The 12,833-nt window shown below is 36.0% G+C and overlaps 1 protein-coding gene across 1 annotated transcript; it reads right to left on the bottom strand.

Moving 5' to 3' along the window:
* Positions 1-3,340: 3,340 nt before the first annotated feature.
* LOC146145824 (uncharacterized) lies at positions 3,341-8,851 on the bottom strand. The gene is made up of 7 exons (XM_083390692.1): positions 8,641-8,851; positions 7,589-7,816; positions 6,706-6,765; positions 5,974-6,051; positions 5,045-5,168; positions 4,458-4,552; positions 3,341-3,823 (listed from the first exon to the last, which is right to left on the bottom strand). Exons 1-7 carry the CDS (start codon positions 8,849-8,851, stop codon positions 3,633-3,635), a joined length of 987 nt encoding a protein of 328 aa, XP_083246818.1. The 3' UTR covers positions 3,341-3,632.
* Positions 8,852-12,833: the final 3,982 nt, after the last annotated feature.

Raw genomic sequence — 12,833 nt, 5'->3', positions numbered from 1 at the left:
CTAACTCTTCAGCGTGAAAAACGGATTAAGTTTCGACAATTTGTTTTGCTGGAAAAGCGTTCTTTGTCCTTTTCGTACTTTTCATCCGGAGTTGACCTACAAAACGAGATTTAGACTTTGACCCAGTGTTGTAATGACTTTGTAGAGGTCCCACCGTCTGTATTAATTTGGGGACGTTTTACGCGGAGATACTTTTTTTTTCTCTTCTTTGCCAAATTTTGACGTCAAGGATTGCTTTAAGTTTTTGGGTTTCAGCTACCCAGTTAGTTTTTCTTTTGAAACGCGGGACTTGAACGGTTCTAGTCGGTTTGGCCATTTATTCCATGGATAAACACGTATTTTGCCTTCTTGATGAGTCAAGTTCGGCGTTTGGCGGCTTACTTTTCCCATTTTCGAGCAGATTTCGTAAATTAGCAAAACTACCCCGATCTTTGGGGGTTTTGCGCTTGCCCTTCCATGTGCAAGATAAATTTTACAACATCCACTGCCAATCTATGCCTTTATAAACAGCACAAACATTAAAAAATTTGTATTAGAAAACAAATCCCTGGCTAGTAAAAACTACCGGGATTTATTTTGCGGAGTGGAATTTTTTAAGTTCGTCGAATTTTGCCTGGTTCTCTATTGTTAGTGTAGCTACCGCGAACTGAAAATACGTTAATGTTACTGATTGCTGTTTAATTGTACAGCTTAGGACCTGTTAATTAGCTAAACTAATTTAAAAATGGAGCACTCTTTTTTTCTGTTCAAATTTATTTGACTTGTGCACATTAGTTGCATGAAAAAATCTCTTCTCGATTTAGAAATAAAGCCGTACGTCGTTTAAACAAGTAACGACATCCTTATCCTCAAATGAAATAAGGCCATATAGTATCAATCCCAAATAACGATATTTATGTTTGTGCCTTTTAAATTTTTTAGTTCTTCCATTCTGAAACAAATAAGCACAACGTTATTGCAAAAAAACGATAATATTGAAACTATAGTTTAAAGTTTCAAAGTGCAAAGAACACTTTCGACATTATTCAGATTAATGTTTTAATTGGCTTAAATTAACTCTTCGTAGAAGTGTCTCTTTGCGTGAAATTAGATTTCAATCTGCTTTCGTATACTTTTAACAATAACGCCGATGTAACTGTTGGAAGTTCTAGTCCTTCCAGTTTTTTCACTGTTATCTTGAGCGCCTTACGAGATTCATGAATTACTGTCATTTGTGTAGCTGTTTTTTTGTGATTCGTGCAATACGCCAAGGCTTTTTCTTTGACGTGCCATACAAGAGATTAAAGCGAATATATTGTAAATAGATTCTAAAAAATAGAGATAGAGAGTTGTATTTTCTGTGTCTGGTTTTGTTTTGAAAAGGATTTTTAGAGTTTTACAAAACAAAAAACTACATCACTAACATATATAATATATATATGTTATATATAGCTCATCTAACTACTACAGGGTTCTTTGAATGTCCTTAAATTGATTTACGTATTAAAATGTCTTCAGAAAAAAATCTCGAAAAGTTTTTGAATGTTTTTGGAATTTATTTATGTCCAGCTTTAAGATGTGTTAAGTCAGTGTACTTTAAATACATTTTTCAGCTATTTTCATTCTGACTCATTAAGCGATTTAATTAAGCCTCATTAAGCGATTAATGAGATGTGTGATATCTTCTCTCACCAGAGATCTTGTTAGTTTTGGCAGAAGTGCCAACTCGAAGTTCACTTAACAAGTGCTCATCTGTGAGCTGATTCCTGAATTTTGTCTTGAACAGGCTTTCCTTTTTCGGCAATTGCTTTCGATAACTTATAGCCCAGTTTTGTAACAAGCTCAACGTCTTTCTTATAACAATGAAATACCTCTTGTTGTTTGCTCAAAGAATTTTTCAATTGCAGCATTTTGTCAACCCGCAATTGACCTACAACGCTATCATAATTAGAGTGTTTTTAACTATAGTGTCCCTTAGAAATTATACTCTTTTACTACTGATATAACGTTTTGACAAAGCAGGCAAACTACATCTTGCTTGTTGAATTTCCAGCTTTCATTATCAACCTTTCTTTTTGCAAGCAAAACAAGGCAGTTTTACTACAATTCAGACTATGACGCAATAATCGAGGTTCGGAGAGTGTGACGTAATACAAATTGATAAATGCCAATGATTCCGTTACAAATAACTTCTTAAACAGTGAAAATTTAAAAACAAAACAAAGGGATACTTGACGAAGTCTGTGCGGGCCACGTAAATAGGTCTCGCGGGCCGTATGTTGCACGCCTCTGTTTTAATCCATTTAAACAGTAAACATACACAAAGTGGCAAGTCTCTGTTTTCTTCACATCCGCTAAACCAGGACGCCAATGCACTTAATTGCATCCATTTTGGAGCGCGTGCCATCCGGTACGTAAGCTAAACCCACAAGTGTGCATATGGATACATACGTTCGCATAGAACTTTTTTCGGTTTGGCCGAAAAACGCTGCAGAGCTAACTCTTCAGCGTGAAAAACGGATTAAGTTTCGACAATTTGTTTTGCTGGAAAAGCGTATTTTAAACGCTTCAAAAAAAGCATCGGTGGAGAAATATAAAGCCCGGCCTTCTGTTTATGCGCTTAAAAAATTTTAGTTTGACTAAGTGAAATCAGAATTAGAACACCATTATTTTCGAAAAAAAACATAGTCAAAATAAGGCGAAAGACAGGCCTTAAATTAAGTTGGAATATAATCTTCAGTGAAATGAGACCTCAACCCGTCAGAGAAAGGCTTAAACTGCACTACAATATTACTTCTTACCTAACCAAAACACTACTTCCTATTTCATCACTCCGTAAATATCTAATATTTTTGCCAGAGTTGTCTTCTCGACAAACCTTTTCAGTTTGTGCGTCTTAAATTGGCAGGTTCTTACGTTTTTTGTTAGGCGCTATTGGCGAGGCATTATAACGCTAACCAACGGGGGTGGGGGGTCATAAAAAAGTAACCTTGAGAACACTACACGATTCTTTATTTTGTCAAAGTTTTTCGTTGGCGAGGTGACACTTTGAAGCAAAACTTACATTTCAAGGATGTTATCGATGTGCATGAAGCAAAATAACCTATCATTTGGTCTGACAAAACTTTGATTTACCGGTACCTTTGCGCAAAAATAAGATTCTATCAAAATAGCCCATAAGACACATTAGAAACGTCATTAGGTTTCGCTTTTTTGCTGTTCATCATTAACACTACAAACATGACACTAAATTCGAAGTTCGCATAAAAGTTTATAGTAACTGACAAGGTTTTAGCCTTGGCCTACATTGTGATAAAACAAGCTATGTCTCAAGCAAAATTAGCCTTACTAATGGCGCTATTGTGTACCGGTACCAGAAATAGTAATTAAAATTACTTAAAGCGCTTGGTGTGATAAAAACGGCTTGTGGCAGTGGAACAATTTTTGTTATAGAATCCGTGAAATACAAATAGCACAACGTTTCTAACCATTACAGAACTACCGTACGCCACAAAAACACTTCATTGACGTAACAAATCCAAACACGCAAAGAACTTTTTTGTTTAATAAAGTTAAAACCACTTTATCAAGTTAAAAAACCCTTTAGAAAATTCGAGAAATTTAGGTGTGTTTTTGTTTGATCACTTAACACATTAAACGAAGGCATTGTCGAAGTTTGCAAAATTCGGTTGAAAGGTTCCGGGTCTATCCATCATTCCAGGCAATGAAGTTGAATTGTCAGCCTTGTGCTCACTTGTTTTCCGTCCTTTTCCCTGAACGGAGCTCCAAGGGTCGAAGCTGTCGTAAGCTATTTCGTTGTCACTCATCTTACCCTGTGCTTCAGCTTTAAAAAGTAAGAAAATGTTCAAACAACTATCGTTTTGGCGCTAACAAAAACAAGAGTGATCTACGGGGAGAGATATTCATTCGGCGTTCGAAATCATTAAAATCGTATGGGAACGACCTTGCTTTACTTGTATGGTGTTTGTGATAAAGTTATCAAGCATATTCAGAAATGACACTTTGTTAAGTATCGCATTTCTCAAAATGCTAATTTGTCCATACGATTCAAACGATTCATTTACCAAATAATCTCAAATTACAACACTCAAGTAATTACTTAAGTCAATGACATCACTTAAGTGTACTTAAGTTAGGCTAGGTTTATTATTTTTAAACGACTTAACTTTGACTTAAGTACTTTTGTTGTTGTTTTTTAATTAGGTTGTTGCTCACAATTGAATAAGTTTAAAAATTTTATTAGTTTATCGTTTAATTCTTTTATGACAAGGAGGAGGAATTCACTTGCTCTGGACTTAAATTATTTCACAAATGACTGGACTGAGACTTTAAAATGACTTGTGCAACCCTGATAGTACTTTAAACTGAAAGTATATAAAAACTTGTATTAGAAGTAAACAAAAAAAATTGAACCTAAATGTTGACCATCCTTGATCCAACAAAACTTTTATCCTAACCTTTTGTACTCCTCTGGGAATCTTTTTTGCTGGTAGACCATACTCTTCCTGAAACTTCATCTTTGTCCTTTTCGTACTTTTCACCCGGAGTTGACCTACAAAACGAGATTTAGACTTTGACCCAGTGTTGTAATGACTTAAGTCACTGTTTTTAAATGACTTGACTTAAGTCTTTTGGGCAAAATGACTTGACTTGACTTAAGTCTTTTGGGCAAATGACTTGACTTGACTTAAGTCTTTTGGGCAAATGACTTGACTTGACTTAAGTCTTTTGGACAAATGACTAGGGTTAAAATGAATTGTTTTAATTAAGCAATTATTAAAAAATTGCGTTATTTATCCCAATCTTTGAGCATAAAAGAATTTGCTTGCAACATGTTGCTTTTATGTTATTTTTTACTTGAGTTGTTCGAGGAATTGGAAATCATGATATAGATTCTAGAACTACAATATGAAACGGTAAACACTCAAGTCTTTAACCTTTAGGCACGGAAGCAAAACATCAGTCTTACTTAAAGTTACCCTAGCAAATACAAGCCTCAAACTTTTAGGTACCGGTACTGTATCATATATACACAAGAACGTACGAATTTTTGGTGCAGACGAATCCAATATTGAAGCAGATAGATATGAAAAGTAGCAGCGACAAAATCCAAACCACGGCAACCAAGTTCGGACATGTCTTTTCAAGCGGCTTCTTGTGGTTGGATACTGGTTAAAAGGTTGGGTAAATGTCCATTGGTTAACCTTGCAACTGTTATTTAGGGCTGCGGAGTCGGTTTAAAACAACTCGAGCACGACTCACGAAACAGATTCCGCCCTACAAATCAAATCGACTCCAGCCAAAAATACGAAAAAACTCCGTCGAAGTCCGGATTCTTGCCCATAGGCTATTTAGCAGCCCTGTATGTGCATAAATTTACAAGCATTAACCACGTAGATCTGGCAAACTGAATGTGAAAAAGGCCCATATGGGTAAATGCCGGCAATGAAGACAAATTGAAGAAATTGTTTTTTTGCCTTTCCCTCGAGCAAAGTCATTCATTTATAAGTTGTTGTGAACCCATAAAAAATACGTTACTTAAATATTAGTAACTTTTATCTTTTTTTTTTTTTTTCATTATTTTTTATCTAGTGACATATTTTCCTTGACATATTTTCCCATGGCTTCTTGATAAACCACTTAATTTGTACCTAGCGATAGTACAGGGGATCAGTTAGGTCGCGGCCAGGAAAGAATAGTTAAGCACCAATGGGCTCTATACAATGAAACAGATTACTCTTGTTCATTTTACCGCTCTCCATCGTTGTGATTTGCATCCTAGGTTTCTTCGCAGCTGTGCGAATTTCTGGACCTTACAAGAAAAGTAAATATATGTATTTAAACTTTAACATTAGGTTACCATAAATTAGTTTACTTTTTTAAAGGTTGTAGATACAAAATAACCTTATTTTAGACATAATAACATTAGGCATAGTTGCAGAACCACTGGCCAAGTTGATAAAGCAGAATTACCGATTCTTATTGGAGCGTATGGAACGATCTTCCCAATGTTATGTGGTTTGTTTTCCTCGATCATACCGATTTTAGGACCTATAAAAACAAGAAAATCGGTTTACAAAGTATTTAGGAGGCAAACTAATTCCATTGAACACTATTCGAAGACACTAGCAGTTGTAGGCCTACTTATAATACGTGTACCGTTATCGTTCGTCAGTAAGACTTTAGAAGTGGTAATTAACATAGTATCTGAACGTATATAACTCATGGTTCAGTTACTTTATTGAACTCCCAAATTGCTTTTATAATTGCATGCATTTAATATGAAAAATTAAAATCTATAGTGCTCGTTTCATATAGGTAATGCTATTTCAAAGTTCTAATGGTAATGTTAGTAAAGCTTATACACAGGGTTGTAATGACTTAAGTCACAGTTTTTAGATGACTTGACTTAAGGATTTTTGACAAAATGACTTAACTTGACTTAACTCTTTCAGACAAATGACTTGTGCTGAAACGAAGTGTTTTCTTTAACCATTTTTCACTAACAAATCATAATAGGACTAGTTTACCCTTTAATAGTTTAACGTTAATATTTATGACAAGGACTTAACTTTAAATTGACTTGCTCTAATAGTGACTTGACTGGGACTTAAATTGTTATTTATTTAAAATGACTTTTATTAGCTTGGACTTTTTTGCAATTAACTTGACTGGGACTTAAGTCATTTTAAAATATGCTTATACCGTCTGTAATTTGAATTAGCTGCTCAATGTCGCTGCTTTTCTGTGTCGGTTCTTTCATACCTGAATAAATGAAAATCGAGTAAATTGGAATTGGCCGGGAAAAAGCAATCTAACAGAAGTGTTCAGTATAGTAGTAGCATACCTGATGTCGATTTTATGCAAGCTGTTTCAACAGCTAAAAAGGTCCATCTGTGTCATAAAAACTACCCAATAAAGTTTAAATGCACGACTGTTGTGCCAGCCGAGTTTGTCCAAAATAGCCATCAACAATGCATGTACCTAACACAGTAGCCTATATCGATATACCTTCCATTTTAATGTTTTACGCCCTAAAAAAAGGCCTTTTTAGCTTTGGAAACAAACAGTTCTAAGGTTTTATTGGCAATGCATAAGTGAGTGTCTTTTACCTGCATGCTCATGTGTGTTCGCTTATACACGGCACTCATAAGCAGGGCTGCGGAGTCGGTTAAAAACAACCCGAGTCCGACTCCGGCCAAAAAAATACACCGGAGTCCCGAGTCCCGAGTCCGACTTCGACTCCGCAGCCCTGCTCACAAGTGACAAAATACATGAATAAATAAACGCAAATTTTGGGCACCAAACCTATTATTATAGACACATTGCAATAAATAAATCGTAAAAGTTTTGAACAAATCATTTTACAAAATAATTTAACCAACCCAAGTGTAAAACAAACTGGTCTAAATTAATTTCGAAACCAAGGCTAAACCGTCTACCTAAGTCAAGTACCATGTAATAAGGCCAGCAACTGGCAGTTTTGCAACATGCCTAAATACTGGCAGTTTTGCAGCAGGCCTAGACAGTAAAACTATTAGCATTATTCATTTTTCTCTGAAAATTACTGACAAAAAACCAACGTTACCGTAGGGTCTTTGACAAATTCTGCCAGCTGGCTTGCTGCAAAGCTGGTCGTGCCATTCGAAGCCATCTGGCCTGAAAACTACCACCACACATTGCTCGTCAAGTCCCTGGTAGCTAATATTCGGCTGGGCTCTTCCCCAATTTGAATACAACGCAAGATCTCCGTTGAGCCACTTGAACGTGTAGTCCTGGTATCGCCTCAGACCAATGAAATATCCAATGGTCTTCCCTGAAGAAAATCACAAAGTCGCCATATTTTATGTAGGATGTGTAACTCTTAGTAAGTGCAAACACATTAACTTTTTTGACAGCTTTCATACGACCTGAATTGTATTCAAAGTTTAACTCTAAATCTGCTTTATTTTAGTTGTATGTTGTCTCAAAACGCCCTTTATTCCTCCAGTACTATGACCTCTTTACTCTCAAAATTTTTTATTTTGATTGATATTGAATATGTTTAAAAAAGTCTTGTACGTTATCAAACGTTGGGTTGAGCTGCAATCCATGTTTAAATATCTAGGATTAGTTTGGTATTGGATTGGCATCGATATGACCAGTGCTACCACAAAATGCATAACAACTTTTGCATAATTGTCAAGTTTTACTTGAACCTACTTTACATTTGGCGATTTGTTACTTGAATAGGCGTTCAACGCCAAGTGAAAAACGGTCGATTTTGCTGCTAGGTTGGTGTTTTGGCGAAATATCGAGAAACGCAGCATAGCCGAAAACAAAACATGTATTTTATATGTAGCCTGTCATAAAAAAGAGTGGCATTGCGCGTTCACAATAAAATCTGAACAACTTAAAACAACGAACCACCAGTAAAGACGCTAAAAAAAGTATATTTAATAAACAGAAGCATTTCTATGTTGCTCATATGCAGCACGTCGGACTTGGGACTCCGGTAGTGTTGTACAGTTTTACTCTTGCCCCGAGTCAGTTTCTGTTCAAATAAACTGACTGCGTCACAGAGTTTTGAGTCTGGCTCCGACCACGCAGCCAGACTCGCCAGTCCTTTTTTCGCAGCCCTGACGAGAACTCAGCACTCACCTGTAAAGCGCGTCACAAATTTGTCAACGGCCCACGAATCAACTTTGGCCAGGGACGCATTCATTCGCTCACAGGCCAGTTTGGCGCCTTCGAAGTTGTGAGGCGTTGTGTCGATCCAGTACTCATATGCATCCCGCCTATGCCAGTTTGCTGTCGCGCACTCATGGCCCAACAGACAGAAGAGTAATGCAATCGCCGCCCAGCGCAACATTTCTCAATTAATTTTATCTATAATTGGAGTACCTTCGTCCTTCAGGGTTTCTGAAAGTGTTGTAAGCAAGTCATTTTGAAATGGCTTAAGTCACATTTTTTGTAAAATACTTGGGTGTAAGTCCAGTCTTTTCAAAAAATTACAAAGCAAGTCCCAGTCCCAGTCATCAGTTGCCCAAATCAAACCACTAATATAACAATGAAACGGTAAACCATTAGATTTGGTAAACTCGTCGGATTAGGAGCAATAATCCAACTAAAAAATAACAAAAAAACAACAGGTAGCAATCTAAACTGTTTACAATAAATACCTTAATTTTATAATAATAAAATGTTGTAAATACACGAGCGAATCAGACCTTTGTTATACATACTTGTGGATAATATATATGATTTATAGAAAACTTATCTAAATTTATTTACATCACGATCCTTTTGCTATTGGCTCAGCGGCAGCCCAGCAGCTTAACTGTTAACTGTTTTTGGCCTTTGCAACTTTTGACTCATGAAAAATCATCACATTATTTTTTTATTCTAAATCTTCTAAGCGTCCAACTGATAAAACTTAAAACCTAAAAATGTTCTCCGGATGAATTCCTGAATACTGGTACATGGTAACGGCATTTGCAAATCGAAAGTGAGAGCTTTTTATTTCGGCGCCCTGTATATCAATTTAAAGTCAAAATGAAAAGCAGCGAAATTATAGCAATGCACTTAGCGGTCAAACGGGTGCATTTGGAGCTAGCCAAAATAGCGTTGTTTATCAGAACAGCATTGTACACCGGCCGTGTGAGGGCACGCAACATACGCAAAGCCATTGAGGTACAAACGTGCTGACACGAGGTAATGTGGCTTTATTTACGGCAGTGGTTCCCAAACTATTTTATTCCGTTGCCATTTGTTTTTTTTACAAAACAGATGGTGGCCCATCGTTTTTTTCACCTCTAGTTATGACTAGTGCATATTGATTAACAAAAGTTTTCCAATATTATAAACATTTTTATTCCATGTAACCATTTGTCTAACAACAAATTTAACTTTATTAAATTTCTGATCAGTCTGTTGAAGTTAAACACCTAGTACGCACAGTTTATGCCAACAACTATTTTCGTAAAAAATGAGTAGTTGCAATATTTTCAAATAGAACTATGGTCTCATGGCCCACTACTTGGCCATGGCCCACAGTTTGGGAACCACTTGTTTACGGAATTGCACAAACCTGTGATTGCACTTACATTTCGTGAGCTTCGTGTGCATTTGAAACGGAGACCCGTGTACGAAACCAGGCCTGATCAAGATTGCCATATTCACCGCGGGACTTTAAAGTACTTGATCAAAATTTTGTTAATCGATAGTAGGTCTGGTTTAAACGTACTACATTGGAGAGAACAAACCAACGTATACTGTGTAAACTTTATTTTATAGTTGCCAGCGGAATATATTTTTCCATCCCCGAAATAAGTTTATCCAGTTCCGAATTTGCCATAAGAACTACACGCATATGTATTTTCTATCACATGTTGAAACACAATGTGTGGTTTTGTGCGTCTTGATCGCAAGCACATACGTCAGTATTATAAGAATATATCAACCAATTTAAAAAATATATCAAATTCAAGTCAGTTTGACCAAAATGCTTAAATTGAAAAAAGTGAATAAATACACTTGATCAAGTCATTGACTTAATACTGGGTTAAATGGAGTAATGCTTGATAAGGCTACACTTGGTATTATTTTGTTCAGAACCCCATAAAACCTTACCTGTAAACGTTTTGCAACCTATCGTAACATTTTGAATAACATCACCCAATTTAAATAAGCAAAAAGTTTGTTTTACTTAAAGCCGGTTACCACTGAAACGCCTTGGAATGTAATTTGATTGGCGGCAAAATCTCCTGAGGAAATGTGGGATGAATCAATCTGAAAAAAGGTTGTTTCAGATTAGTACGAGCGTGTAGCCGTGATTCAAGGAAAACTTGATTTTAGGTTAATTTTAGTCGTGATGCATTGCAGGTTAAATGTCGCAATATTATGTAGTCACTGCGCAACCTATTTATACAGAATCTCAGGTAGAGTGGAGTTAATTCAATCAGGGTTCATACTATAAAGTGAAAAATCTGCGATAGTTTCTATGGAAGTTGCGAGTCTTTCGTCGGGCAAAGATTTTTATCACAAGCGCAAACACTTCGTTTATATAATAGAGTAATCTAACTTTTTTTTTTTTTAGAAAAAGCTATTTGGGCAAGCGAATGTTCCCCCAATAATCTAGCAGCTTGACAAACAACCAAAAAACAGAACGCTAAAAACATGGCGCTAGTTTATTGCCTTCAAGGCAATTAGGTAATCGGAGCGTCGGGCGTTTTAAAAATGTTTGCAAGACGACCGTTTATGTTGGATACAATGCCAAGTAGCACCAGTCTATTGGTTTCATTTCGTTTTCTGGAAAGCCCTACAATTTGCATGTTATATCACTATTCATTATGTCTTGACTATTCTGTGGAATATTTCGACAACATGCCTGAACTAATTTTTTTCTCGAAGATTCTTCGTGGGAGCTGGAATGAGAAGACCCTGGAATCAAGACTGAAGTGGAATAAGATCCTGTTCCTTTGAAGGTAAGGTAGTTTTTGGCGATGTTTAAATTCATAACTTTGTAGTAAATCCAAACGTTGAAAGGAACCATTAAGAAATAACTAAAATTTTCAATCGAGTAAATCCCAATAAACGTCTGTGGCTTTGATAACCACTAAGGATGTCCGATATTATCCGATGGGAGCCGATACCCGATATCGAGTGGTAGTATCGGTACTCAGGTGTTGTCAATACCGATCCGATCAAAAAATTAATATGAAATTTTGACGCAATAACCAAGAAAAATAACTTTAAATGTTCCAATTTTCCTATTTTATTTGTGTGACCATAGGTATAACGTCAGTTGGTATTGGGCCGCATGCTTTTAGTCCAAATTATCGGGTATCGGAATTAAATGTTAAGTATCTAAAATCCCTGAAACCCTACATTTCCAGTTTAATCTTTTTGTGGCTCAGTAACACGCAAACAAATATTAAATAACACGTTTTTTATTTTATTTTTGAGGGTCTTTACATTTGCGGGCCTGTGGTCTAATTCAGTGCTTAACTTTTTTAGTTTTGTTCACCCCTAGCATTTATCTCCAGATTTCATTCACCCTTGTCTCATCATATAATAAAACTATCTCGTCTATATATAACAGCACAAAATGACTTAAATTGTTTCGATTTTAGTTAAGATCAACTCAAGCTAAGTTTTACCATTGTATATTTACAATTTCTCGAGTCTCAAAATATAAAGACTACAAAAGCAAAATACTGTCACCAAGTTTTGTACACTCAGTGCAAACTAACTTCACTATTACAATAAGCAAAAACAACAACAGTTCAGTAGTCCATTTACTGCAGAGCTATCATCCATTTCTGACGGTTCACCCTTATTCACCCCTTTTGTTTGGTTCACCCCTGCAAAAATGTTATTCACCCTGGGGTGAACTATGCACCAGTTAACAAGAAACACTGGTCTAATTCCTAATTTTTTTATACGGAATGTTAATACCAAATGGCAACCGTACCTTAATCATTTTAGGTTGCTTTCATGTTTTGGCATAAATTGCGCAGGGTCCCTGACGCCTGTCGGATAACTCGACTTTTAACTTAAAAAAAGAATATATATATATATATATATATATAAACAAACAAACAGAGTTTAAAAACGTTTTTTTATCTTCAGAATGAAGGCAGTATCCGGAAAAAGAAAGCAACTCAAATTGGATTCAACGATTCGGTAAGCTTGTTAGAAACGCAAAACGTTACTTTTTAGGTTTTCGGCGGTTTGGAAAAAGAAGCAAGCTTAGATTACAACCGCTTTACGCTATATATAACACTACATTGTATAAAACTTATTTAGACATTATACGTAAGGCAACTGGGGCTTACCGATATCTATGGTAG

The sequence above is a fragment of the Ascidiella aspersa genome, chromosome 5, assembly GCF_963924565.1.
Source record: "Ascidiella aspersa chromosome 5, kaAscAspe10.2, whole genome shotgun sequence".
In the NCBI taxonomy this organism is placed as follows: Eukaryota; Metazoa; Chordata; class Ascidiacea; order Phlebobranchia; family Ascidiidae; genus Ascidiella; species Ascidiella aspersa.
Note: the sequence above shows the minus strand (reverse complement) of the source record. Positions and strands in the feature narration are given on the sequence as shown.